Source organism: Erythrolamprus reginae, chromosome 4 (genome assembly GCF_031021105.1).
Source record: "Erythrolamprus reginae isolate rEryReg1 chromosome 4, rEryReg1.hap1, whole genome shotgun sequence".
NCBI lineage: Eukaryota > Metazoa > Chordata > Lepidosauria > Squamata > Dipsadidae > Erythrolamprus > Erythrolamprus reginae.
Genome location: NC_091953.1, coordinates 19,928,475 through 19,954,050, shown reverse-complemented (window position 1 = coordinate 19,954,050; position 25,576 = coordinate 19,928,475). Strand labels below are relative to the sequence as shown.

The following is a 25,576-nucleotide window of genomic DNA, read 5'->3' as shown; positions in this document are numbered from 1 at the left end:
TAGAATTGACCATAATAATGACAAAATATAGAAGTATTTTTACAAAAAGGAAAGATCTTAGCTATACATTTTCAAATAAAAATAATGGAATACAATCCACTACAGGCTAAACTTTGAAGCAAAGATTTGGGATCATACAACATTATCTTCCTTTATCTTTCCGTGTACAAACAGGCTTTAGTCAATTGCTAATTGGTTCAACAGCAACAACAGCAAACAAATCACACTGGGTTATTTAACAACTAGTGTTTCTTAAAGCCATAATTCCTGGTTCATGTCTATAATTAAAACAACTTAAAACACACCTCTGCCGCCAGGCATGGGGGAATTGAGATCCTCTTTCCCCCTAGGCCTTTACAATTCTATGCATGGTATGTATGTATGTATGTTTGGTTTTTATATTAATGGATTTTTAATCATTTCTAATACCAAATTACTATTGTACACTGTTTTATTGTCGCTGTTAGCCGCCCCGAGTCTCTGGAGATGGGCGGCATACAAAATAAATAAATAAATAGATAGATAGATAGATAGATAGATAGATAGATAGATAGATAGATAGATAGATAAATAAATAAATAAATGAGGAAATTAATTTCGACAAGGAGAATAGCCAGTCTAAGCTCAAACATAATATGAAAACCTTGTTTAATATGCTTGACAAATCAAATGCCAGACAAATCAAAAAGCTCTGTATGATAAGAACAAATGAATGAAACAGAATTGAACAGAATCGATGCAAAGACAGAATAAAAGAGAATGGCCTTACCTGTTGCTGATGTGGTGAATCATAGAATAAATCACATCCCGCAGTACAAAAGCCCAGGCACCACCTAAGCCACCCTTTATTTCTTTCAACAGCAGATTTACAAAAAAATGATATATCATAAGCATTCTATGTTTTTTATAATTGTTTTTTGTTCCAGACACCTGCTTCCACACAGCAAATAAAATTTTGTGAAATGACTCCTAAACAAAAAGAAAGTATCACATGAGCAATGCTTAAATACAATTTACTTCAATTGTTTATTCTTAAACATGCCTTATTAGATCACTATTCATACGACTATGCTTCAGGCATCTCTTATCTTCAGAATTATTGAAATCACAAGAAGTCTGACATATCTGAGGTATTGTTTATACATTTGAATAATTATCCCTATTGACTTAATTAGTATATCAAACCAAACCAAAGCTGTATTAATTCTGCTTGACCAAACAAGAAACATACAAATAATGTATTAGAATTTCTTATCTTCTTTAATTTTAATTTGCTTAACACCCAGTTTAATGATTACAGAGATCCCTCGATTTTCGCGGGGGTTGCGTTCCCAGACTGCCCGCGAAAGTCGAATTTCCGCAAAGTAGATGCGGAAGTAAAAACACAATTTTTGGCTATAGACAGCTAAAAACTACCCCCGCACACCCTTTTTCAAGGCTGCGCAAGGAGCCGGGCTTGAAGTTGGGGGCGGGGAATGACGAAAGTGCGGAGGCCAGCAAAGATTGTTTTGAATGTCGGCTGCACCCGCCCCCTCAGCGCCTCCGGCCCCCTCGCTGCCACCCCCCGCCCGCCTGATCCGCCCCTCTCACCGGCTTTCTTGGGGCACGGATACTCCTGCAGCAGTGCTGGTGGCTATGGCTTCTCATCCTCCTCATTCGGCCGCTAGCCGCTCTGATCGCTTTGAGAATGCCCGCCCCTCTCGCAGTCCCTTAGCTGAGAGCGCTTTCGTCCCAGCTGTCAGCGAGGGGGCTGCAGGAGAGGCGGGGCAGGCGTTCTCACAGAGAGAGAGCAACAGACAGAGCGAGATAGAAAGGAGAGAGGGAGAGAGAGGGAGAAAGAGAGAGAGAGCAAGAGGGGGGGGAGAGTGGAAGGTAGAGAGAGAGAGAGAAATGATAGAAAAAAGGGGGGAAGAGAAATGAGAAAATGATTGAAGCAGAAAATGACAGGAAAGAGAGAGAAAGAGAGAGAGAAGTGACTCTTGGTGATGACGTATGACGTCATCGGGTGGGAAAAACCGTGGTATAGAAAAAAACCGCGGAGTATTTTTTAATTAATATTTTTTGTAAAACCGTACTATAGCCGTTTCGTGAAGTTTGAACCAACGAAAATCGAGGGATCACTGTATATATAAGATCATGAATGCTGGAACTCTGAAAGAAAAGCAAGTCATCGCTGTTTTATTATTTTATTAATAGTGTGATGACTTAATAGATTTAAAAGGGTTACATAACCTGATTTTGTAGAAATATTTTTTTCTGCCTATGTTGCACATTTATAGCAAATTCTATGCTGAGAGGGATGTCCAGAATTAAAAAAATATAATGTATACAGTCCCACTAATTAAAAATGTCAACTAGTGTACAAAAATACTGTGACCATAACACAAAACTGACCATCAGTTACTTACCGGGTTCTTAGAAAGGATTGCTATAATACCATTAGACTTAGTTTTATAACATCTATTAATGTAATCCAGTGTAGCTTGGATGATAAATGATGGAAAATAAGGAGGATTTGGAGCAGGATCCAGGTCTCTGAAAGAACAGAAAATATCACAAATATTTAAAATGTTTGAAGAAAAGGATATACTGTAGTCTAAATGACACTAAATAGAATTAAATGAGAATGGTATACTTCACAGGAGAAAACAGATTAAATCTATATTAGAATAACTTCAGCACACATTTTTAATTTACAAATAGGATTTCTTTTGCTACAGTTCATCTAATCGGGACCTGTAGATCATTATTTTCAAATAATTATACGGATTTATGATAGATGAAAGAACCAGTCTGGTGTAGTTGTTAAGGTATCAAGCTAGAAAACAGGAAATAATGTGGTATCTCATTATCATTAATTAGGCACAAAGCCAGCTAGATGATCTTTGGGCTTTGGCCAATTATTGTGTCTCAGCCCTAAGGAGACAATGATAAATCACTTCTGAAAATCTATGCCCCCAAAGCTGCAGGGAACTGAACACAGTTGAATGGCAGAGGAAAAAATGATTGAAGCACTATATCTCAGGCAAGTAAACAGATGCTTTAAAATATGCTTGCTCTGCAGTATATAGATGGACTTGGTGTAAGTAGCCTTCATTCATCACTGTGATAAATTCAAACAGTTGCTAAACAAATGTTAAAAGAGGACTGGCTGTATTTTACTTTTGCTTGACATGCAATCACTTTACAAATAAAGAAAGCTTTGTTTAAAGTTACAATACACAACACATTAACAGAAAAAGGAAAACTGTACCCTGCAAACTTAATTAAGTCAGAATTCTCTTCTGGTTTGATATTGATTGGCTCATGTAGGGTCATCAACACCTCTACCACAATTTCTGGTAAGCTGCTTTGAAATAAACTTTCTATCAGCTGTAGAAACAAAATTCAATTCAATTCAATTTATTAGATTTGTATGCCGCCCCTCTCCGAAGACTCGGGGCAGCTCACAATAACAATAAAAACAATATTCTAGCGAAAACAAATCTAATATTACATACAGATTTACAAAATACAGATTCAATAGCCTTAAAAGACAAAAGACAATTAATGTGGACCCTATCTCACTTATCTATCTTCTGGTTTTATATTTAATAAAATATGAAAATAATTTAGTTTTCTCTTTGTTTGCTATAATGTTTTCCAACCAAGCAGAAAAAATATGTTCTTTGAAAAAACTTTTTTGCCTGAGGCACAAATAATAATAATAATAATAAATCCCTGAAACAAAGTGGAAAAGGTGCTTGGTGTCAATATTAAGGAATTACTCCACTCAAAATGCATTTTAAAAAGGAAAAATAAGGGGAGAGCACAACCCAATTTCAAAAGAAATACCGGTACGTTCTCTTTCTACTTGTTATTCTTCATTATTCAAGCACTGAAAAATATTAAAATGGAGCCTGCACTAAATAGCAGAGCAATTTTTGAAAACAGAATGCCAGGACTTAATGAAGTACTGCCTATCACTAGCTAAATGAAAAACAAATTGAAACTTCAATAAAAGCTTAAGCAACCAAGCAGTACATTTCTTGACATTTTTTGTCACAGCAATTACCAACGATAATGAGCATTTTTCAAGTACATGTTCTTTGGAAACTTTGTTTATCTATGGATAGGGGGGTTTCTATAAATTGATTTAAAATAGAAATAGATTGCACAGCTGTATTTCTAGCTGCTTAGACTGGGGAAAAAATCAAGAGAATAAGATCCAGTTTTATTTTAAACTCATACTAATTTTAGGAATAAAAAAGTAAACTAAAAAATAAGCCCAAGCTTATTTTTACACTACATTAATAGCAAAGGTTCTGCTTATCTTAAATATGAGACTAAAATAAAATATATTAACAAAATAACTTTAAATAGGAATGCTATGAATTTTAGTGATTTTTCTGATGTGGAAATTATTTACTTCTACCCAGGAATTGAAGTAATATTTAGAAATTGACATTTTTTTAAAAAAATCTTAGGATCTTGTAGCATTCAAATTCTTTTCATTTAAGACTACTGGTTATATAAATCAAATTTTATTTTTTAAAGATACCTGCTTTCCTAAGTAATTTTCATCTGCCAACATGTCATAGACTCTAGAAGCTGTGTTGCTCTTTTGTGTGAATTCAATATCTTCATGGTTTTGGTAGGCAAAATAAGGAAGAATATTGACAAGGATTTTGGGGAAGCACTGTGCCAGAAGGGGACGCTCTTCTGTTTCAATGTGGCTGGCAATGGATTTTATCTCTTCAAATTGATCTCTGATTATTAGTTGTGGAATCAAGATTTTATAACAGGTCCTGCAATTAAAATACTTCCTTGAATTATGATGAAATTACATTTGAAAAATAAAAGCCCTGTTGATAGGCAACAATTGAATCCTCAAAGTATTATTACAGCAGCCAGTTCAAATTAAACAAGGACCCACTGTCTTTTCCATCCTCGGAAAAGGATGTTTTTAATGCATTAAATTACTTTCAAAATTAAATGATACATTTTCCTTGCATTAAAATAAAGTAAAATTTAAGCTTATATCAGAATACAATGAATCAATTAATGCTGCAGCAATCAATCTACAAACAGAAAGTATTATTTAGAAGCATACCTGTAAAACTCTTTCAAAGTAGAGCAATTTAGCAAAACATATGGAAAATCGGACAAGCTGTAATCACAGTTTAACCATTCAAATACAAGATAATCTAAATGGGTACTCATTAAATCTTCTATATTTTTATAGCCAAAAGAGTCAGAAATGTTTTCTAAAACCTGTGTTTGAAAAATAAATAAGATTGTAAATAGTCAAATATAGAACCATTAATATCACAGCAATAAGATAAGGAACATGTGCCTTGTGATTTGTCACTGATGTCTCTCAATGTATTTCTATTCCCATTATAGGCAAGTATTCGATTACTCTGTCCTCAGTATTATCTACCTACCTATCCATCTATATGTTCATTTATTGCATATTTATATATGTGCATGCACACGTGCTGACCCATACACATGTATAAACGAATTCTTTCACTGCTGAAAAGTAACCCCTCACCCTTAGTGGTAAATTGGATCGTTACTGTAAAGACAGAAGTAGAATTTGCCCACCTTCAAACAACTCATCAATCAAAATTCAGCTAGTATAAAAAGTTCCTATTTTTGCGAGGCCCTCGAATTCTTGCATTGCCTTCTTCCCCATGGAAGCAATTGCTAATATGTACAGAGTCTGGAAAAAGTTATGTTAATCTGGCACAGATCATGACATGTTTCTGATTGCATGGCCACTGTAAGCAGCTATTTATGTTTAGATTCCTTACGGGAATCATGAACAGAAAAAGAATGATAATAGGAGCGGAGGGGTGGGGATTGTTTTCATTTTGCTTTATCAAGCCAATTAAGGCCACATAATCCCTCACTATCCTTGCTTGGAAAAAATATAATTAATACTTATACTCCTCCTTATAAAAAGTACAACCCCTACTTTTATTTATTTAGAATCTGTATAACCATATTTACTGTAGGCACCTGAACGTATCCCCTTTAATTCAGTAATTACCTTCCTTACGAGCTGAGGATCTAATCCATTGTTTATAATACACTGGAAAATAGCAAACAATGCTTTTTTCTCACACACAGGACTGCTGTACAACATCATAGTTATTAACATGAGTAGGACTGTTTTTCTGTTATGGTCTTCATCAGCCTGGCTTTCTTGATTCCCTGTACCACGTGCCTTCAACTGACAAAGCACAAAGTGAAAGGAATTTTTTTTTAGTAACACACATAATACATTTCATTACAGGTTTTTTTATGATTAAATCAGCATTCCAACACAAGTGTAACAAAATGATCAAAGAGATAATACCACAATGGATCAAATTTTGATAAACCTAAAACAATCAATCTAAAATATTCAAAATAGTTTAAAAAATTTTATGTGTTGTAAATTCTGACATGGCACAAGTGTTCTGTGTAATGTCACATGAAGTGTCTTTTATTTCCATGCATCTCCTTCTCTCGTTACTAAACATTTTTTTGCATTATAAGACTCACTGCCCCCAAAAATGTGGATGGAAATGTTTTTGTGCCTTATAGAGTGAAAGTTGCTGAAGCCCTACCCACCTGCCGGCCATTTTCGGACTCCATGCACCAGATTTTTGGGCCGTTCCAGGCAGAGGATATTGCTGCTGCCAATCGCCGCTGCCAAATGGCAGCGGTGGCGACTATCAGTGATTGGCGGCAGCAGTGACAATGGTGATACGTGCCGCCTGGAATGGGCTGAAAATGGAGTGGGCAGAGGCCAAAAATGGGTCGCGTGGAGGCGGCAATAGGGTGGTGGCAATCATAGTTCCCTCTAAGCTGAGAAGTGAGCAATCGCTCACTTAAAAATCATCATCAACTCAGAGTTTTCCAAACCTGCCCAGAAGCCGAGAGGGAAAGAGTGAGAGGGAAGGAGAGAGAGAGGAAGAGAGAGAAACAGATAGAAAAAAGAGAGGAAGGAAAAGAGAAAGAAAAAGAATGGGAGTAAGGAAGAGAGAAAGAAAATCAAAATCTAGTTTGAAACTAGCTCAACTATTTAAGTGGCATTTTGATATTGATAGAGTTGCCCTATTATGAGCTCACTGTTATAGACACACAGTACAGTATTTTATTTTGAAATTCTCTGAAGCAAAACAGGGTGGGTTTTTTATTTGTTTGTTTGTTAGAAACATAGAAACATAGAAGTCTGACGGCAGAAAAAGACCTCACGGTCCATCTAGTCTGCCCTTATACTATTTCCTGTATTTTATCTTACAATGGATATATGTTTATCCCAGGCTTGTTTAAATTCAGTTACTGTGGATTTATCTACCACGTCTGCTGGAAGTTTGTTCCAACGATCTACTACTCTTTCAGTAAAATAATATTTTCTCATGTTGCTTTTGATCTTTCCCCCAACTAACTTCAGATTGTGTCCCCTTGTTCTTGTGTTCACTTTCCTATTAAAAACACTTCCCTCCTGGACCTTATTTAACCCTTTAATATATTTAAATGTTTCGATCATGTCCCCCCTTTTCCTTCTGTCCTCCAGACTATACAGATTGAGTTCATGAAGTCTTTCCTGATACGTTTTATGCTTAAGACCTTTGTTTGTTTGTTTGTTTGTTTATTTATTATTTCTGTGCCGCCCAGTCCCGAAGGGACTGCCGCTCAGACACTATACTTTTCCGCCCCCCCCCCCCCAAAAAAAAATTAGAGGGAACACTGGTGGAGATCCCTGCTGCCTGGAACAGTTGATTATTCCAGGAGGCTGATCCAAACACCAATCAGCTGCTCGTGCTAAATCAGAATGTGATAATGTGTTGAAGCTAATCAGGCTCTGCTGCAAGGACACTGGTCAGATGAATACCCATGGATGCTGGGAGGCAGAGGCAGGTTTTTTTCCCTTGGTTTCTCCCCAAAAGCTAAATGCGTCTTATGATCTGGAGAGTCTCATAGTGCAAAAAATACGATAGTTCTCTTTCTTTTAATTTTGAATTATCTGCCTATGCCTTAAAAGTGTCATTTCCTCAAGAGACTTTATAAGAAAAAAAAGAATGGCAAGACAGGTCATCTCATGGGAAGGCTAGCATAGGACAAATAGTGGAAAATACCATTGAGGATGAGTAGGGCAACAACAGGTTGGGAAGTAAAATGGGAAGAGATTGGGGCTAGTGGGAGTGTGTTTGAGTGGAACAAAAACATGTACATCTGTGGGTAAAGAAGTGTGGGTAGAAAAAGTGGGATAACCATTGGGGGGGGGGATAGAAGGGACAAGAAAAGCGGTGAGGTGTTGTGGTTCAGCCCGAGTCAGATCAAAGACCAGCTGCGTCTCTGCTGGCTCCATGCCCAGGGGAGGCTGAGAGCGGAGAGGAGAGTTCTTGGCAGTCAGACAGGGGAGATAGCAGTCAGGAAAGTGACGAGGAAGAAAGGCCTGGGAGCCCTGGGGAGGGGCTCTCTCAAGCAAGTAGCTTGGATTCTCTGGAGTCTCTGGAGTCATTGGATGACGAAGCACAAGCTATCATTAGTATGCGACAGAGACGCATAGATCAAAGGAGGAATCAACTGAATAAATATTATCAGCGTTGAATGAGGAACACCAGGGGTTTGGGTGTGGTCCTCATTAGCAGGGAAGGGTTTATAAGGCAGGCAAACTCTTTCGGCAGCGTGGAGTGTTATCAAAGTGGAGTTGCTGTTATCTGCCTTTTCTCTCAGCGTTTTTGTTCCTGGCTCGTGGCCCAGCAGTCTTGAAGACCCGTGGGAGGTTGGTGTATGTTAGCAACCACCTCGTTTGGCATTGAGGATCCTGCGTTTATGTATGAACAATTGCCTTTGTGTATCTATTTGGAGTTCCAGTGCTTTCCTGACTTGTAAGGACATTTTCTGTTGGCTTCTTTTCTCTTTACCAATATAAAACTGTGTTTGGATTCAACCGGTGTGTCTGGCTTATCTTTTTGGGTTGGTCATAGCTTCCAGAGTGACCCAGACAGAACATAAGGTGACAGGAAAAACACAGGAAGAAATGAGAACAGAAGGGCAGTGAGAAGAGACAGGGAGAATTGGGCAGGGAACATTGGCATAAAGCTACAGAACCAGCAGAGAAAACTAACAAAGAAATACCAGATGGAAAAGCAATGGATACAATTTCCCCAAAACTCTTTTCAAATCTTGGATCAATAAGTGAAGGAAATGCTCACACTTGAAATCTTCATGCATGCTTAATAATAATTATTACCAATGTTTTTGCTCCTTCTTGAACTTTGATGTACAAATTATCAAAAGCTCTTTGTTGGCACTCCAAAGGAAGACCTTTCACTAAACCAGTAGTATCTCTCAGTTTCACATCTTGGAACAAACTTATGAGGAGAGAGAAAGGCAATTTAGAATTAAAGTGTACATTCTTTCTTTTCTAAAATAAAATAGATTTGTGTAGTTGCCATTTTGTTTTCATGGGTTTTTTTTTCCTGAAATAATTTTTAACAAAGTAAAACATCGTTAAATAAGTTATTTATTTTCATGTCATATATTTCTGAAAGATGAACTGTTAAGTGATTTTAATAAACTAGCAATATAAGTAATGTTAATCTTGTTGATTTTAATAAACTAGAAACAAATTGCAGCTCTAAAACTGTATACCTGATTGCTGATTTAGCTGCAACTGTACAAACTTGAAAGTTGTTATCTGCAAGGAATTGAGGAAAAGCATCTCTCACAGGTATATCTTCATGGTTAACTGTAAGAACAGCCCAATCTAAACAAGGGTCAGCCTGGGAAAAATGGAAAAAAAGGAAATATCCTCCTTATATTTTAATAGATTTAGAAACTGAAATCAGTAGTATTAAGAGAAGTAAGAGTAGCTCTTAAACGCTTTTGGAGTTTTACTTACATGAAGGAAGGTTGTCATACAGTTCACTAAAGCAATTCTTACAGGAACAGAACATTTCCCTTCTTTTGCTAAATGCCTGAAATAGAAAACATTTTGTGACCAAGGATGCTAGACAGATGAATACCTGGTAGGGTGACCCCCCCCCCCCTATTCTCCTCCCCAAAAACTAAGATGGGTTTTATACTCCAGTGCATGTTATACTTTGAAAAATACGGTATCTAGTGAGCCTTCAAGAAGATTTTCCCTTCAATCCTTTGCAATCTCTCTGTGGCAGTAGATCCAGGAAGTCTCCTTGGTTTACCAAGGAGGTCCATGAGATGAAATGCCAGAAGAGACGCAGCGTTGGAGGAATCTGACTGGACACTATTAAGATCTTTTATTAAGACTTATTTAGTGGCGATTAAGGCAGCAAAATCTTTCTGCCCTGATTGTATCTGCGGACTCACGCTCAGCGACCCTGTTTAGGATTGGACCAGAATATCTCCGAGACCGCCTTCTGCCGCACGAATCCCAGCGACCGATTAGGTCCCACAGAGTGGGCCTTCTCCGGGTCCCGTCAACTAAACAATGTCGGTTGGCGGGCCCCAGGGGAAGAGCCTTCTCTGTGGCGGCCCCGACTCTCTGGAACCAACTCCCCCCAGAGATTAGAACTGCCCCTACTCTCCTTGCCTTTTGTAAGCTCCTTAAAACCTACCTTTGTCGTCAGGCATGGGGGAACTGAGACATCTCCCCCGGGCATATACAATTTATGCATGGTATGTTTGTATGTATGTTTGCTTAGTAAATGGGTTTTTTTGAAATATTTTAAACTATAATTTAGATTTGTCATGAATTGTTTTATTTTGTTGTGAGCCGCCCCGAGTCTGCGGAGAGGGGCGGCATACAAATCTAAATAAGAAATAAAATAAATAGTAAATGTCCTGTGCCCTCCTTGACACAGGAGGAATGGATGAGCCCTTACAGGGTGGAGCTGGAGTTTAATCAGTTTCTTGCGAATAAAGTTGCTCCAATTCGGACAGACCTGGACTCGTACTAGGCACTATCGACTGAGATGACTGGGGCAAGTCTTAGTCCGTTTGTGTGGAACACGTTTAAACTGCTGATGCCTGATGAAGTGGACAAGGCCATGGGAGCTGTGAGCTCCTCCACCTGTTTATTGGACCTGTGTCCCTTCTGTCTGGTTTCAGCCAGCAGGGAGGTGACATGAGACTGGATCGAGGTGGTGATCAACGCTTCATTGAGGGAAGGGTTCTTTCCACTCCCGTTAAAGAAGCCTTCCCCGGATCCAGCTATTTTGAATAACTATCGTCCTGTCTCCAACCTTCCCTTCCTAGGGAAGGTTGTTGAGAAGGTGGTGGCGCTCCAACTCCTGTGGTCGTTGGAGGAAACCGATTATTTAGACTCTTATCAATTTAGTTTCAGGTCCGGCTACAGCACCGTAACTGCTTTGGTTGCACTGATGATCTCTGGCGGGCCCAGGATAGGGGACACTCCTCCATCCTGGTGCTTCTTGACCTCCCAATGGCTTTCAATACCATCGATCATTGTATCCTTCTGCGCCGAATGGAAGGTCTGGAAGTGGGAGGCATCGTTTTACAGTGGTTCTCCTCTTACCTCTCCGGTCGGCCGCAGCCGATGTTGGTGGGGGAAGATCAGTTCCTAGGCTTCTCCATTGTGGGGTGTCTCAGGAGTTGGTTCTCTCCCCTTACTGTTTAATATCTACATGAAACCGCTGAGTGAGATCATCCGATGGCATAGGGTGAGTTTCCAACAGTACGCTGATGACACTCAGCTGTACATTTCTATCCCATGTCAATTCAGTGAAGTGGTGGAAGTGATGTGCTGATCCTGGAGGCTGTGAGGGTCTGGATGGGTGTCAACAGACTCAAGCTCAACCCCAACAAGATGGAGTGGCTGTGGGTTCTGCCTCTCAAGGACAATTCCATATGTCCATCCATTACTCAGGGTGGTGGTAGAATTTTGACCCCCTCAGAGAGGGTCCACAACTTGACAGTTCTCCTTGATCCACAGCTGAGGCTAGAGCAACATCACTCGGCTGTGGCTAGGGGGACATTTGCGCAGGTTCGCCTGGTGCAGCTGGCTCTATTTGGATAGGGAGTCTCTTCTCATAGTCACTCATGCCCCAATCACCTTCAAGCTTGATTACTGCAATGCACTCTACATGGGGTTACCTTTAAAGAACGTTCAGAGACTTTCATTAGTCCAAAATGTAGCCATCCAAGCCATTATGGGATCACCCAGATCTACCCATATATCTCCATCATTCCGCGAACTGCACTGGTTCCAATTCCAATCGGTCTCCGTACGCAATTTAAAATGTTGGTTATTACCTATAAAGTCCTACATGGTTTAGGACCAGATTATTTATGAGACTGTCTTCTGCCTCACATATTCCAGCAATCCCACAGAGTTGGCCTTCTCCGGGTCCTGTCAGTCAAGCAGTGCCGGTGGCAGGTCCATGGGGAAGGGGTTTCCCTGTGGTGGCTCTGGTCCTCTGGAACCAACTTCCCCCAGAGATCTGCACTACCCCCACCCTCTTGACCTTTCAAAAGGCCTTAAAAACTCAGTTTTGCCGGCAGGCCTGGAGCCATTGAGCGATAACACTCTGCTCTGGCCAGTAGCATATTAGTAGTTATGGATGAGTGATGGATGAATATTTTTAAAAATTGGGGTTTTAAACTTTGTATTGTTGTTTTATTTCCCGGAGTCCATTAGGAGAAGGGCAGCCTATAAATTTAAATAAATAAATAGCAAATAATTTTGAATTGAACTTGCACTTAACCTACCAAAATGCTCCAACAACAGTTAAGACTTGACACCGGGCTTCTCTTAGATCTTCAGAATTTGTACTGAAGGTTCCCAAAATATTAACCATTGGAAGAAGATTATGTAATATTGCTGCGCAAACATCTTGATCCCGACGATAAAAGGAACATATACCCCTGTAAAAATAACTAAATATTTGTATCTCATGACTCGATATATAATCTACGAAAACATATACAGTGGTACCTCAAGATACGAACCCCTCGTCTTACGAACAACTCGTGATACGAACCCGGGGTTCAGAAAAATTTTGCCACTTCTTACGAACTTTTTTCGAGTTACGAACCGGCGTTCGGAGACTGCTGGGAAGCCGCGCAGCTGTTTTAAAAGGTAACAGCCGGGCGGCGGGGCTTCCCAGAAGCCTCCCGAACGCCGGTTCGTAACTCGAACAAAGTTCGTAAGAAGAGGCAAAATTTTGCTGAACCCCGGGTTCGGTTCGGGAGGTTGCTGGGAAGCCCCCCCAGGCCGGCTGCGACCTTTTAAAACACCCGCGCCGCTTCGCAGCTGTCTCCCGAAGCCGAACGCGGAAGTTCGGCTTTAGCGTTCGGCTTCAGGAGACAGCTGCGAAGCGGCGCGGGTGTTTTAAAAGGTCGCAGCCGGCCTGGGGGGCTTGCCAGCACCCCCGGAACCCCGAACTTTTGCCGAACTTCCGGGTTCGGGGGGGTGCTGGCAAGCCCCCCAGGCCGGCTGCGACCTTTCAAAACACCCGCGCCGCTTCGCAGCTGTCTCCCGAAGCCGAACGCGGAAGTTCGGCTTTAGCGTTCGACTTCAGGAGACAGCTGGGAAGCGGCGCGGGTGTTTTAAAAGGTCGCAGCCGGCCTGGGGGGCTTGCCAGCACCCCCCCGAACCCCGAACTTTTGCCGAACTTCCGGGTTCGGGGTGGTGCTGGGAAGCCCCCCAGGCCGGCTGCGACCTTTTAAAACACCCGTGCCGCTTCGCAGCTGTCTCCCGAAGCCGAACGCGGAAGTTCGGCTTTAGCGTTCGGCTTCAGGAGACAGCTAGGAAGCGGCGCGGGTGTTTTAAAAGGTCGCAGCCGGCCTGGGGGGCTTGCCAGCACCCCCCCGAACCCCGAACTTTTGCCGAACTTCCGGGTTCGGGGTGGTGCTGGGAAGCCCCCCAGGCCGGCTGCGACCTTTTAAAACACCCGCGCCGCTTCGCAGCTGTCTCCTGAAGCCGAACGCGGAAGTTCGGCTTTAGCGTTCGGCTTCAGGAGACAGCTGGGAAGCGGCGCGGCTGTTTTAAAAGGTCGCAGCCGGCCTGGGGGGCTTGCCAGCACCCCCCCGAACCCTGAACTTTTGCCGAACTTCCGGGTTCGGGGTTCGGGGGGGTGCTGGCAAGCCCCCCAGGCCGGCTGCGACCTTTTAAAAGAGCTGCGCCGCTTCCCATCTGTCTCCTGAAGCCGAACGCTAAAGCCGAACTTCCGCGTTCGGCTTCAGGAGACAGCTGCGAAGCGGCGCGGGTGTTTTAAAAGGTCGCAGCCGGCCTGGGGGGCTTGCCAGCACCCCCCGAACCCTGAATCCGGGTTCGGGGGGGTGCTGGGAAGCCCCCCAGGCCGGCTGTCACCTTTTAAAACAGCCGCGTGACTTCCCAGCAGTCGCCGAAAGCCGTTTTTTTTGCGGGGGGTTTTTTGGTTGCACGGATTAATTGACTTTACATTGTTTCCTATGGGAAACAATGTTTCGTCTTACGAACCTTTCGTCTTACGAACCTCCTCCTTGCACCAATTAAGTTCGTATCATGAGGTATTACTGTATATATAATTAATATCTATCTATTTTATATAATATTTTATTAATATATATTAATAAAATTAATATATCTATATCTATATCTGCATAACATATTTTTGCTGATAATGAAAATGAAGGTATGATATGTATATCAAATTAGAATAGAATTAATTAATTTTAATTAATTAATTTTATTAAGCAAGATTATTTTCTTACGGTAGACGTTTGAGTAATGAGACAACATAATCTTCAGGTAAGGGATTTTCTCCTCTGGGAAGTTCCTTCAGCAAGACTAAATACTAGTAGAAACCACAATCAAAAATATAGTATCAGAAAAGAATAATGCAATATTTATGTACACTTGTATGAATGTAACAATTATACTGCATATATATGTTGAAGGTATAATTCTTTTATAACAGAACAGAGTTGGAAGGGACCTTGGAGGTCTTCTAATCCAACCCCCTGTTCATGCAGGAAACCCTATACCATTTCAGACAAAAATCTACTTAAAATCTACTTATACTGTATACAGTTTACTTATATAAGCTCCCACAGAATTGGTCTCCTCCGGGTCCCGTCAACTAAACAATGTGGTTTGGCGGGACCCAGAGGAAGAGCCTTCTCTGTGGCGGCTCCGACCCTCTGGAGTCAGCTCCCTCCAGAGATTAGAACTGCCCCCACCCTCCTTGCCTTTCGCAAACTCCTTAAAGCCCACCTCTGTCGTCAAGCGTGGGGGAACTGAAACATCTCCCCCTGCCTATGTAGTTTGTTTTTTGTGTTAGTGTTTATGATATGACTGTATGTATGTTTTTTATATATTGGGGTTTCTTGTTTTTTAGACTTTTTAAAATGTATTATTGTTATTTTAGATTCTAACTATTAGATTTGTCATTGTATATTGTTTTTATCATTGCTGTGAGCCGCCCCGAGTCTACGGAGGGGGGGGCATACAAATCCTATATATATATATATATATATATATATATATATATATATATATATATATATATATATATATATAAATATATAAATAAATAATAGTATATTATTCAAAAATGTATTATTGATACAAAATATGATTGATAATATACCAAAGGATAATCCTTTGGTTGTCAACATTTGTTTTCTTTTTAAAGCAGATCTACGTTCAAATTTGGCAGTATACAACCATAACCCTGAACAATGATCCATATCCCAATAAATTCTTGACTAGATAACTACAATGCATTCCAGACCTGGAACATCTGAATCAGGTCTGGAAGCTGCAAAACTGTTCGATTTTCAAGAGAAACAATTTCTGAGATTGCTGCTATTATCACCCATAACCTACTAGGCCTAATATAAACTGCTGAAAATTAGTCCAGAAAAGCATAAACAGTTAATAACCCAGATATTTACAAGGTAGTCCCAGCTAATTTAATTGTGATGGTCTTATTTAAGACTGTGTTATTGTGTGGGGTGGTTTTTTGTTCACTCTGAATTTCTCTGAAAGGCTGGTATGGAAATTAAATGAGTTAACAAGTAACACTCCAACTGCATTAAAAACAGAAGGCTAAACAGAATTAATATTATACTCACCACACGTAGATGTAGAGGTTTAATAAAATCAACTGAATTTCCATCTATTAGCTCTAAGAGTTTCTTCCAAATTTCAGAACAACTAAAGCGAACCGTTTTTGTTGTGGTTGCTGTGGAAGCTGTGGAAGCTATACACAAGAACTTCAAAACATCAAGAAGAAGCAAACCCTGTTTTGATAGATGTTCTTCTGATAATGGACTTGTGGCACCTGTACAATATGATGACCATGCAGAAGCTATGAAAAGACAGGTCTCAAAACTTACAATTAATTATCTGTCAGGAAGCCATAAGTAACTGCATTTAATCAGAATTTATATTCCTTTTGGCTTACCTTCCACCAATCAGCATTTTGGCTGCCACATATAGAATGAAATAATGTAAAAATATAACAATACTACCAAAAATGTACTAACCTAACATTGGCATGGGGAAAATATCAGCCTGTAGAAGTTTAAAGCAGCCAGAATATTAGTACTTATATCTTGTTTATTTCAACTGAGACATCTCCCCCAGGCTTATACAGTTTATGCCTAGTATGTTTGTGTGTATGTTTTCTTTGTAATAAGGGTTTTTTAATGACTTTTAATTATTACATTTGTTATATATTGTGTTATTATTGTTGTGAGCTGCCTGGAGTCTACGAACTCCCCAACTCTGGACACTTTCAAGAGGAGATTGGACTGCCACTTTGGCTGGGGTGCTTTAGGATTCCTGCTCAGGCAGGGGGTTGGACTTTATGACCTACATGGTCCCTTTCAACTCTAACAATAAATAAAATAAAATCTAATAATAGAATAGAATAGAATTTTTTATTGGCCAAGTGTGATTGGACACACAAGGAATTTGTCTTGGTGCATATGCTCTCAACGTACATAAAATAAAATATACATTTGTCAAGAATCATGTGATACAACACTTAATGATTGTCATAGGGGTCAAATAAGCAATGAAGAAGCAATATTAATAAAAATCTTCGGATATAAGCAACAAGTTACAGTCATACAGTCAACATGGGAGGAAAAGGGTGATAGGAATGATGAGAAAAACTAGTAGAATAGAAGTGCAGATTTAGTAGAAACTGAATTGAATTGAATAGGCAATATTGCCCTTTGAGGGTTTTTTTTTAAACTAAAAAAAATTAAATTTATCACTTCAATCTTTTCAAAACCTGTTATATGGAAATTTTTCTAAGCATCTCCAAAACAACACATGGGATGAAATATAAAAGGTCTTCAACCATTGGATGACAGTACAAGTCTTTGGTCTACATCACGGGTGTCAAACTTGCAGCATTACATGCTGTCTTGTCACTTTTTGCAATTTTTCCCCTTTGTTTAGCAGGGGTGGGCGTGGCCTGCATCCGGCCTGTGGGCCAACGGTTTGACACATCTGGTCTACACGTTCTAATTACACTTCTAAATGTAGATGCATGCCCTGATGCAGATGCTTGATAGTTCTCACTGCTGCTAAGGAATTTTTTTATTATGCCCTCTCCTATAATTCAGTGTATGAGAAGTTATAGGGTTGCTCATATCACAAAAAACATCTTGAGAATCTCCAACAGAAAAAAAATAGAAAACCCTGAACAGATTCCAAAATGGTGATCAGCTACTCTGGCTGAGAAATAAACTCTAGTAAACAAAGAGACAATAATCACAAGTATAGGTATTCTCATAGTAATCACAAGCAGCGTTCCCCGTAAGTTGAGCGCGTGCGTATGCGCGCCCCCCAAATACCCTCCGCACACCCATCCCCCTGCCAGCCCGCAGGGGGGGTTGCGGGGGCAGGGAGGCGCCGGCAGTTAAAGGAAAGGGAGCCGCGGCCGCCGCTGCCTCCCCACAATGCCTCCGGCCCCCTCGCGCCCCTGGCCTCTCGGCGCTGCCCCCCACCCACCCGATCCACCCCCTCTCCTCCTCCGCCACCTCCTGCCTTGGGGCACGACTTCTCCAGCGCAGGTGGGCGGCTGCAGCTTCTTTTCCTTCTCTTCCGTGCTCCCAGCCAGGGGGCTGCAAGAGAGGGTTTTCTCTGCATGCGCGCTTCAGGAATGCCCGCCCCGCCCCTCTCGCAGCCCCCTCGCTGGGAGCGCTTTCGACTTTCAGCAAGGAGGCTGCAGTAGAGGCAGGGCAGGCGTTCCCGGAGCGCTCGGAGAAAGCGCTCTCGCATCCCTCTCGCTGACACAGAGAGAGAGAGAGAGAGGGAAAGAGAGAGAAAGTAAGTGAGAAAGAGAGAGAGAGAAAGGGGGGAGAGAGAGATAGCAAGAGAGAGAAGAGAAAGAAGAGAGAAAGAAAGCAATAGAGAGAGAGAGAAAGAGAGAGAAAGAGAGGGAGAGAGAAAGTGAGAAAAAGAGAGAGAGAAATGACTCTTGATTTAAAGCATATGGTAAAAAGCACCCAAATAATAACAGAGAAAAAAACCCCCAGCCATTTGTGTGTGTGTGTGTGTGTGTGTGTGTGTGTGTGTGTGTGAACTCTTGAACCATTTCCAATAGCTCACCTGTTATTGGAAATGGTTCAAGAGTTCACACACACACAGACACACACACACACACACAAGGGGGGAGGAGACAGGGATGGAAAAAGAGGAGAAGATAGTAATAATAGTAATAGATTTTGGTTTTGTTTTATTATTAATTTCTTTTAATAAAAAAAGAAAGGAATTATTTATTTAGTTATTTATACATACATACATACATACATACATACATACATACATACATACTTCTATGCCGCCCAGTCCCAAAGGGACTGCCGCTCAGACAATATACTTTTCCGCCCACACTGAAAAAAAGTTAGAGGGAACATTGAGCACAAGTATAGGTATTCTCATAGTAATCACAATTGGGACCAGCAACTCAATCACTAAGCAGAAAATCATGTGAGTGCAATTGCACTTTCTATACAGTATTGCCTTACTTCCTCTTTGGTCCTTAAAGAAGCCACATGGTCCAAGAAGAAGCTGTCAATCTTGTGAATGCTGTATGGCAAGGCTGTCAAACTGGCAGCCCGCAGGCTGGATGTGTCATGTGCAGGCACGTCCACCCCAGCTCCGTAAATGGGGAAAAGATCATGAAAGATCACATGACGCAGCAAGTTTGACACCCTTGCTGTATGGCATCACAAAAGCCTTTATTTTATAAATTGTCATATAAATCTTTGTTTAATTTTTGAAGTTGCTTTAAGTACCTGAATTCCTTACTCCCCCCCCCCAAAAAAAATATTCAATTACCACAAAAATGTACATCAAATATACATGAAACAGGTTGAACATACCTGTCAAGGTCTGCAAGTCTCCAACTTCATTTACTTCACCAACTTCAGTACACTCATCATCAAATAAATCGAAGACTGTTTGGTTTCCCTCTTCCATTCTACTTTCTTCAGGAAAATCTTCCATTAAATCCATTTCTCCAGTTTCATTTGACTTTCCAGTAAAACACATCTAATAGAAGATATGTATTCATACCATCTCTTATACTGAGAATACATTATAATAAATATGTAATAAATTTATATAAATAGTTTTATGAATAACATCCATTTACCCTTTCCATACAAATACCTGTAGATAAAAATTAAAAATACCTGTAAAAAAATCTATCCTTTTGCCAAAATATTGATTCGGTATAGAAGCTTCACTTCCACTTGTTCATTAATGTTTGAATGTTGGTTGGCTATTTTGTATAATAAGGTTTCCATGAAATGGGATGTTTGTTAAGAAAGTCATTTTAGAATTCAGTAATTACTATTATATTTTAAGTAACTTAAGCAAAGCAATAGAGCTAAGTTTTTCATGTTGACTTTGCTAGGCTGGGAACTTTACCCAGGAACTAATTTCTGATTAATACCTAAAACCAATAAAACCAGTATGATTAAAGTTTAATAGTTATATGAAAATTAATGAAACTTTTCAATTTGTTTTATATAAAACAAGAATAAGCTATTTACAAGGATTTTAATTATTAATCCTTAAATGCTAACACACCTTGCAACCAATTACTTGATTACTTACTTGCCAGTATTATTGTAATTGATAAAATAGCGTTAGGCAAGACTAAATGTATTTACTGTAGCTAATCCATCACTTGGCCAGAGGTAAGTTAATAACTTTTTATTTTAAGAAGCAAAGAATCGAAGTAGCGGAAAATACAGTTCCTAAGAGGAATATACACACTGGATATTTCCATACAAATTGTCCACAGCACTTAATCTTCTGCATTAGGTAGTGTTCCCTCAAGTAGAATGAATTTTAAAGTCTGTGCTTGCTCACCTGATACATATCTAACTGAAATAGATTAATTATAGCAATGAAGTACCTCTGATCCCTGCCACTGATAAAGGTGTATAAATGTGCAATTAGAGTGAAAAAAAACTATCCTTTTACCAAAGAGAAAGATGTAGAAAAGGACAGAGAGAGATTATGTTCAATTTGTTTAAGGAAAACAAAAGAATCATAGTGCGAATTATGATTAGAATAATTAGAAAGAATTCTTCACCTCAGAAATAACATGTTCAGAATAATTAAAACTCATTGTATATACTATATACAGTCTCTGGGAGGAAAACAAACATCACATCTTATCTACTCACCAGAGGTTTGCAGATACTTGCAAGTTCATTCATCAACTTGGATGTTAACAAATGCAAGAAGATAGTAGATAAACTCTTTTTGGGACTATTCTGTTGAAACAGAGTAAGAAGAAAAAGAATAGATAAATGTTGCCATCTTTTCTAGACTCCCAGAAAGCTTTGATTTATTATTTGTTCAATGCCTCCTGTTTTGTTGTGTTTGTTATGTATTAGTTTATTATAGCATTGTCTTTTTGATTTAATGCTTTTAGCTGTTTTTATCTTTTTTAGTTATGAATATTGCTCTGCATCTACTGGAGTTGGGAAGCACTAAATTTAAATACACAAACAAATAAAAGTAGAAGAAACAATTATTGTAAAAGAACATAATGAAGTATTTGGCTTTTTGCACTACAAAATAATCTGCAGTAACCTGTAATCAGTTCTCCATGCATTTTATAATTCAACCCAGGTAAAGTCAGCACTATGCTGACAATACTTAAGATTGGAGAACCTTTTTAAGGAGAACCTTTTTTAAGGAGAACCTTTTTAATGTTTTTAATGAGCAGCAAGTAGCTCAGGTAAAATGCAAAAAATCCAAGTAAAATTACACCAGATGAAAGACTACAAGCATTATTTAAATTGTAGTTTTATCAAGCTGTATGAAAAAACTTGAAATAAACTGCCTAAATTTCATTGAAGTCAATCTGACTGATTCAGTTGTACAAGAAATAAAAACATCTCTAGTGATTTTAGGTCTTATACAATCAGAAATTGAAAGAACAACTTGCAAAAATCTCATTGCACACACTAAAATAACAAAGCAGTTTCAATATTATATCAAACAATACCCCCATATTTTTCTGCAAAATAACTGGGAATGTATTTGTATAAATGGACATTCATATATAATAAAAATGAACAAACTTGTCTTATAAATAAGTGGCCCACATAAGTTAATAATAGGCATAAATACAGAAATTTCAACTTTGCTCACGCTCAGATTGCTCTGCAACCAACAAATGTCTCACCTGAGTACAGTTGCATAAGCAACTTGTGCACTGCAATATTAAATTCCTCAATGAAACAACTCTAGAATCTTCATTTAGCTTGCTTTTAGACTGAGAAATGCTTTCTTCCACATAATTAAAACATAACTGTAAAGGAATAAAATGAATTATTTTTATAGAAATAAAATGAAATTATTTGAGAGGTTCCATTTCTGTATGTGTGTATATGTGTATGTACATAACTACATACATATAAGTTTAAACCTGCTAAATAGAACCAACTGCAACTGATAAATTAACTGCGTTAATATATGGCATGTTTTGCAATTTCTCAAGGTATCTTAATTTTTCAAAAGAATCCCTAAATAAAATTGAAAAGGTCCAAACTTCAAACTGCATTTATCCACACAATTAGTAAATATTTTTATAATAAATTCAAATGTTTGTCTATCTACTTAGCCAGTATTCACATTTATGTGCCGAGTCCAATTATTATCTGTTAAAATTAAAAGTTAAAGTCTACTAGGATAAATTTTATGCAAGCCAAAAAAATATTTGCTTATGCCATATTTATTAGATAGATCCAGAAAATGAACCTTCACATCCAACAGGGAAAATGCACATGGAGCCATATCTGTCGGCACACGAACTATTGCCCTAGCTCAGCTCCAGCACACGTGATTTTCGGTTTGTGCGGAAGCTCTGGGAAGGCATTTTTGGCTTCTGGGGGGCCTCTGGGGAGATGGGGAGGGCGTTTTTGCCCTCCCCAAGCTACAGGGAAGCTTCTGGAGCCTGGGAAGAGTGAAAAACAGGTCTACTGGGCCCATCAGAAGTTGGGAAACAGGCTGTTTCTGGCCTCCTGAGGGCCTCCGGGGGAGGCTGGTGGGGTCAATTTTCGCCCTCCACAGTCATTGAAGTATGGGTGTGGACACTCGCGCAGGGTGATAGTGTGTGCGCGCACATTGTCGGTACGCCAGGGAAAAAACGTTTGCCATAACTGTCCTAGCAAACTTATCTTTTTCTTTTCCTACCATTACCCCACTTGGAGATTTTTAAATAGCATATAAACAAAATCTGCGGAGAACTGAGAAGTAAAACTATCCAAGATGAAGGCAGAAAATGAATCAAAAAGAGGAGGAAACCTGAAACAGCTCATACACTATAGACATCTTCATGTAATTCTGGAAATTATATCAGAGATTAATCCTCAAATGAATGCTTCTACTAGGAATTACTTGAGCTTACGTCAAAAAGTTATACCTTAGCTTTGTGAAAAAAATCCAATTTACATGCTTCTTCTTCTGTAACAATGCCAACATAACAATAGCAGCCAAGAACACCAGTCAAGATGCTGGTACAACGCATCAGCATTTCCACAGATATAGTCTGAAAAATAAACAACCCACAAAAATACATACTCAATTCACTTGGACCTTAATCTGGATTTTTAGTAAACTAATATTTTCCAATGGTCACAGACATCCACATTCGTGGACAAATCAGATCCCTATGCAGAGGTGGAATGGTGACGTGTGCTCACTCCCGTGGCCCTGAATGCTAGCAAAGTCCAGTGCAACTATGCTACTGCGCATGGGCAGGTAACAAAATCGTGTGTGGACACGCAAGTGCGCTTGTGTTTTGGCGTGGTTTTTTGCTTCCGAGCGTGCGTTTCCAGGTGCAGTAGCATAATTACGCTAGACTCCGCTAGCACTCAGAGCCACAGGGGCAAGCACACGTCACAGGTCCACCTTAGCAGCCCACCTCTGTCCCTATGGTGAGATTGGTTTGTCCATGAACTTTTTGATTTGAGAGCAAGTCCAGTCAACGAACCAGTGGAAGTGATGTGCCGGTGCCTGGAGGCTGTTGGGGTCTGGATGGGTGTCGACAAGCTCAAACTCAACCCAGACAAGACGGAGTGGCTGTGGGTTCTGCCTCCCTAGGACAATTCCATCTGTCCGTCCATTACCCTGGGGGGGGGGGGAATTATTGACAGGGTTCGCAACTTGGCCGTCCTCCTCGATCCACAGCTGACATTGGAACATCATCTTTCGGCTGTGGCGAGGAGGGCGTTTGCCCAGGTTTGCCTGGTGCACCAGTTGCAGTCCTATTTGGACAGGGAGTCATTGCTCACAGTCGCTCATGCCCTCATCACCTCGAGGCTCAACTACTGTAATGCTCTCTACATGGGCTACCTTTGAAAAGTGTTCGGAAACTTCAGGTCGTGCAGAATGCAGCTGCGAGAGCAATCATGGGCTTCCCAAAAATGCCCATGTAACACCAACACTCCGCAGTCTGCATTGGTTGCCGATCAGTTTCCGGTCACAATTCAAAGTGTTGGTTATGACCTATAAAGCCCTTCATGGCACCGGACCAGACTATCTCCGGGACCGCCTTCTGCTGCACGAATCCCACCGACCAGTTAGGTCCCACAGAGTGGGTCTTCTCCGGGTCCCGTCAACTAAACAATGTCACTTGGCGGGACCCAGGGGAAGAGCCTTCTCTGTAGCGGCCCTGACCCTATGGAACCAACTCCCCCCAGAGATTAGAATTGCTCCCACTCTCCTTGCCTTTCGTAAGCTTCTTAAAACCTACCTCTGCCGCCAGGCATGGGGGAATTGAAATACTCAATTTTACAATTTTATGCATGGTATGTCTGTATGTATGTTTGGTTTTACAATAGGGGTTTTTAACTGTTTATTTTGGATTGTCATATGCTGTTTACTACTGTTGTTAGCCGCCCCGAGTCTGCAGAGAGGGGCGGCATACAAATCCAATAAAATAAAATAAAATAAAATAAAATAAAATAAAATAATAATAATAATAATAATAATAATAATTATTATTATTATTATTATTATTATTATTATTATTATAAAGTTGTAACTGGTTTTGCTCTCAAATTGCTACACGTAATCCTGGCTTAAAAAGCAGTCTACCGATTTTATTAATTTTATTAATTTTACCAACACACCTAAATCTACTCACAGGTATACAAGGAACAAGTCAGACTTTAATAAACCTTCACAATGAACAAAGAACACAATTTTCTTTTTGGCTTACCTCCGGAGAAACTTTGCTAAGTAGCTGGTCTGACATCATCATAAGATTGTGTTTTAAGGTTTCTTCAAGCTTCTGATTGACAACAAGGCAGGAATTAGATTTGTTTTCTGATACGTCTGCCATATTTGTAAAAATATTGGTTTCATTGAAGGTTGTCTGCAGGTAAAAAGCTTCCATTTCTGAAATACTGTTTTCTTCTTTCTCTTGGTTATGTCCCATGCTTAATAAAATAAAATGTATTTTCATTTATTTATCGTTAATAATCCAATAATGGCTAAAATACCTACCCATCCAGAAAGGAAGGAGTCCCATGATTTCAGAGACTGGTACTTGAAATTTGTCCAGTTCAATGATCAATATACCTATTCGAGCCCAAACTGATTAAAAACTAGATGACTCAGCCATTAAACCAGAAGCATTTTTATCATCACTGTTCAATAATTCATTTTAAACTATGTTTGCAGAGGTTCAGGTAGTCCATGACTTACAATCATTTACTTAGTGATAGTTTGAAGTTACAACAGCCCTGAAAAAAATGACCTATAACCATTTGTTATACTTAGGTTTCAGTAGTTAATAATAATAATAATAATAATAATAATAATAATAATAATAATTTATTAGATTTGTATGCCACCCCTCTCCGAAGATCAAAATCCAGACCCTTGGCAACTGGCATGTATTTATGATGGTTCCAGTGTCCTGGGGTCATGTGAACACCTTTTGTGATCCTTTTACATGCAAAGTCAGATTTACTTAACAACCATGTTACTAACTTAACAACTGCACTGATTCCCTTCACAACTGTGGCAAGAAAGGTAATAAAATTTACTTAAACTGTCTTGCCTGGCAATGGAAAAATTTGGGTTTAATTGTGGTCGTAAGTCAAGGATTGC

The 25,576-nt window shown here is 39.7% G+C and overlaps 1 protein-coding gene across 3 annotated transcripts in view; it reads right to left on the bottom strand.

Moving 5' to 3' along the window:
- Positions 1-25,576, bottom strand: part of ATM (ATM serine/threonine kinase) — an 85,682-nt gene that overhangs the window by 43,191 nt on the left and 16,915 nt on the right. For all 3 annotated transcript variants that reach the window (XM_070749734.1, XM_070749733.1, XM_070749735.1), the window contains exons 13-29: positions 24,681-24,900; positions 22,881-23,006; positions 21,642-21,767; positions 20,632-20,721; positions 19,315-19,483; positions 16,045-16,253; positions 14,680-14,762; positions 12,694-12,849; positions 9,887-9,962; positions 9,637-9,767; positions 9,236-9,356; positions 6,038-6,220; positions 5,093-5,253; positions 4,541-4,787; positions 3,254-3,372; positions 2,409-2,535; positions 770-969 (exon numbers count right to left, since the gene is read on the bottom strand). In XM_070749734.1, coding sequence (XP_070605835.1) covers positions 770-969; positions 2,409-2,535; positions 3,254-3,372; positions 4,541-4,787; positions 5,093-5,253; positions 6,038-6,220; positions 9,236-9,356; positions 9,637-9,767; positions 9,887-9,962; positions 12,694-12,849; positions 14,680-14,762; positions 16,045-16,253; positions 19,315-19,483; positions 20,632-20,721; positions 21,642-21,767; positions 22,881-23,006; positions 24,681-24,900 — 2,544 coding nt within the window. The remainder of the gene's footprint in view (positions 1-769; positions 970-2,408; positions 2,536-3,253; positions 3,373-4,540; positions 4,788-5,092; positions 5,254-6,037; positions 6,221-9,235; positions 9,357-9,636; positions 9,768-9,886; positions 9,963-12,693; positions 12,850-14,679; positions 14,763-16,044; positions 16,254-19,314; positions 19,484-20,631; positions 20,722-21,641; positions 21,768-22,880; positions 23,007-24,680; positions 24,901-25,576) is intronic.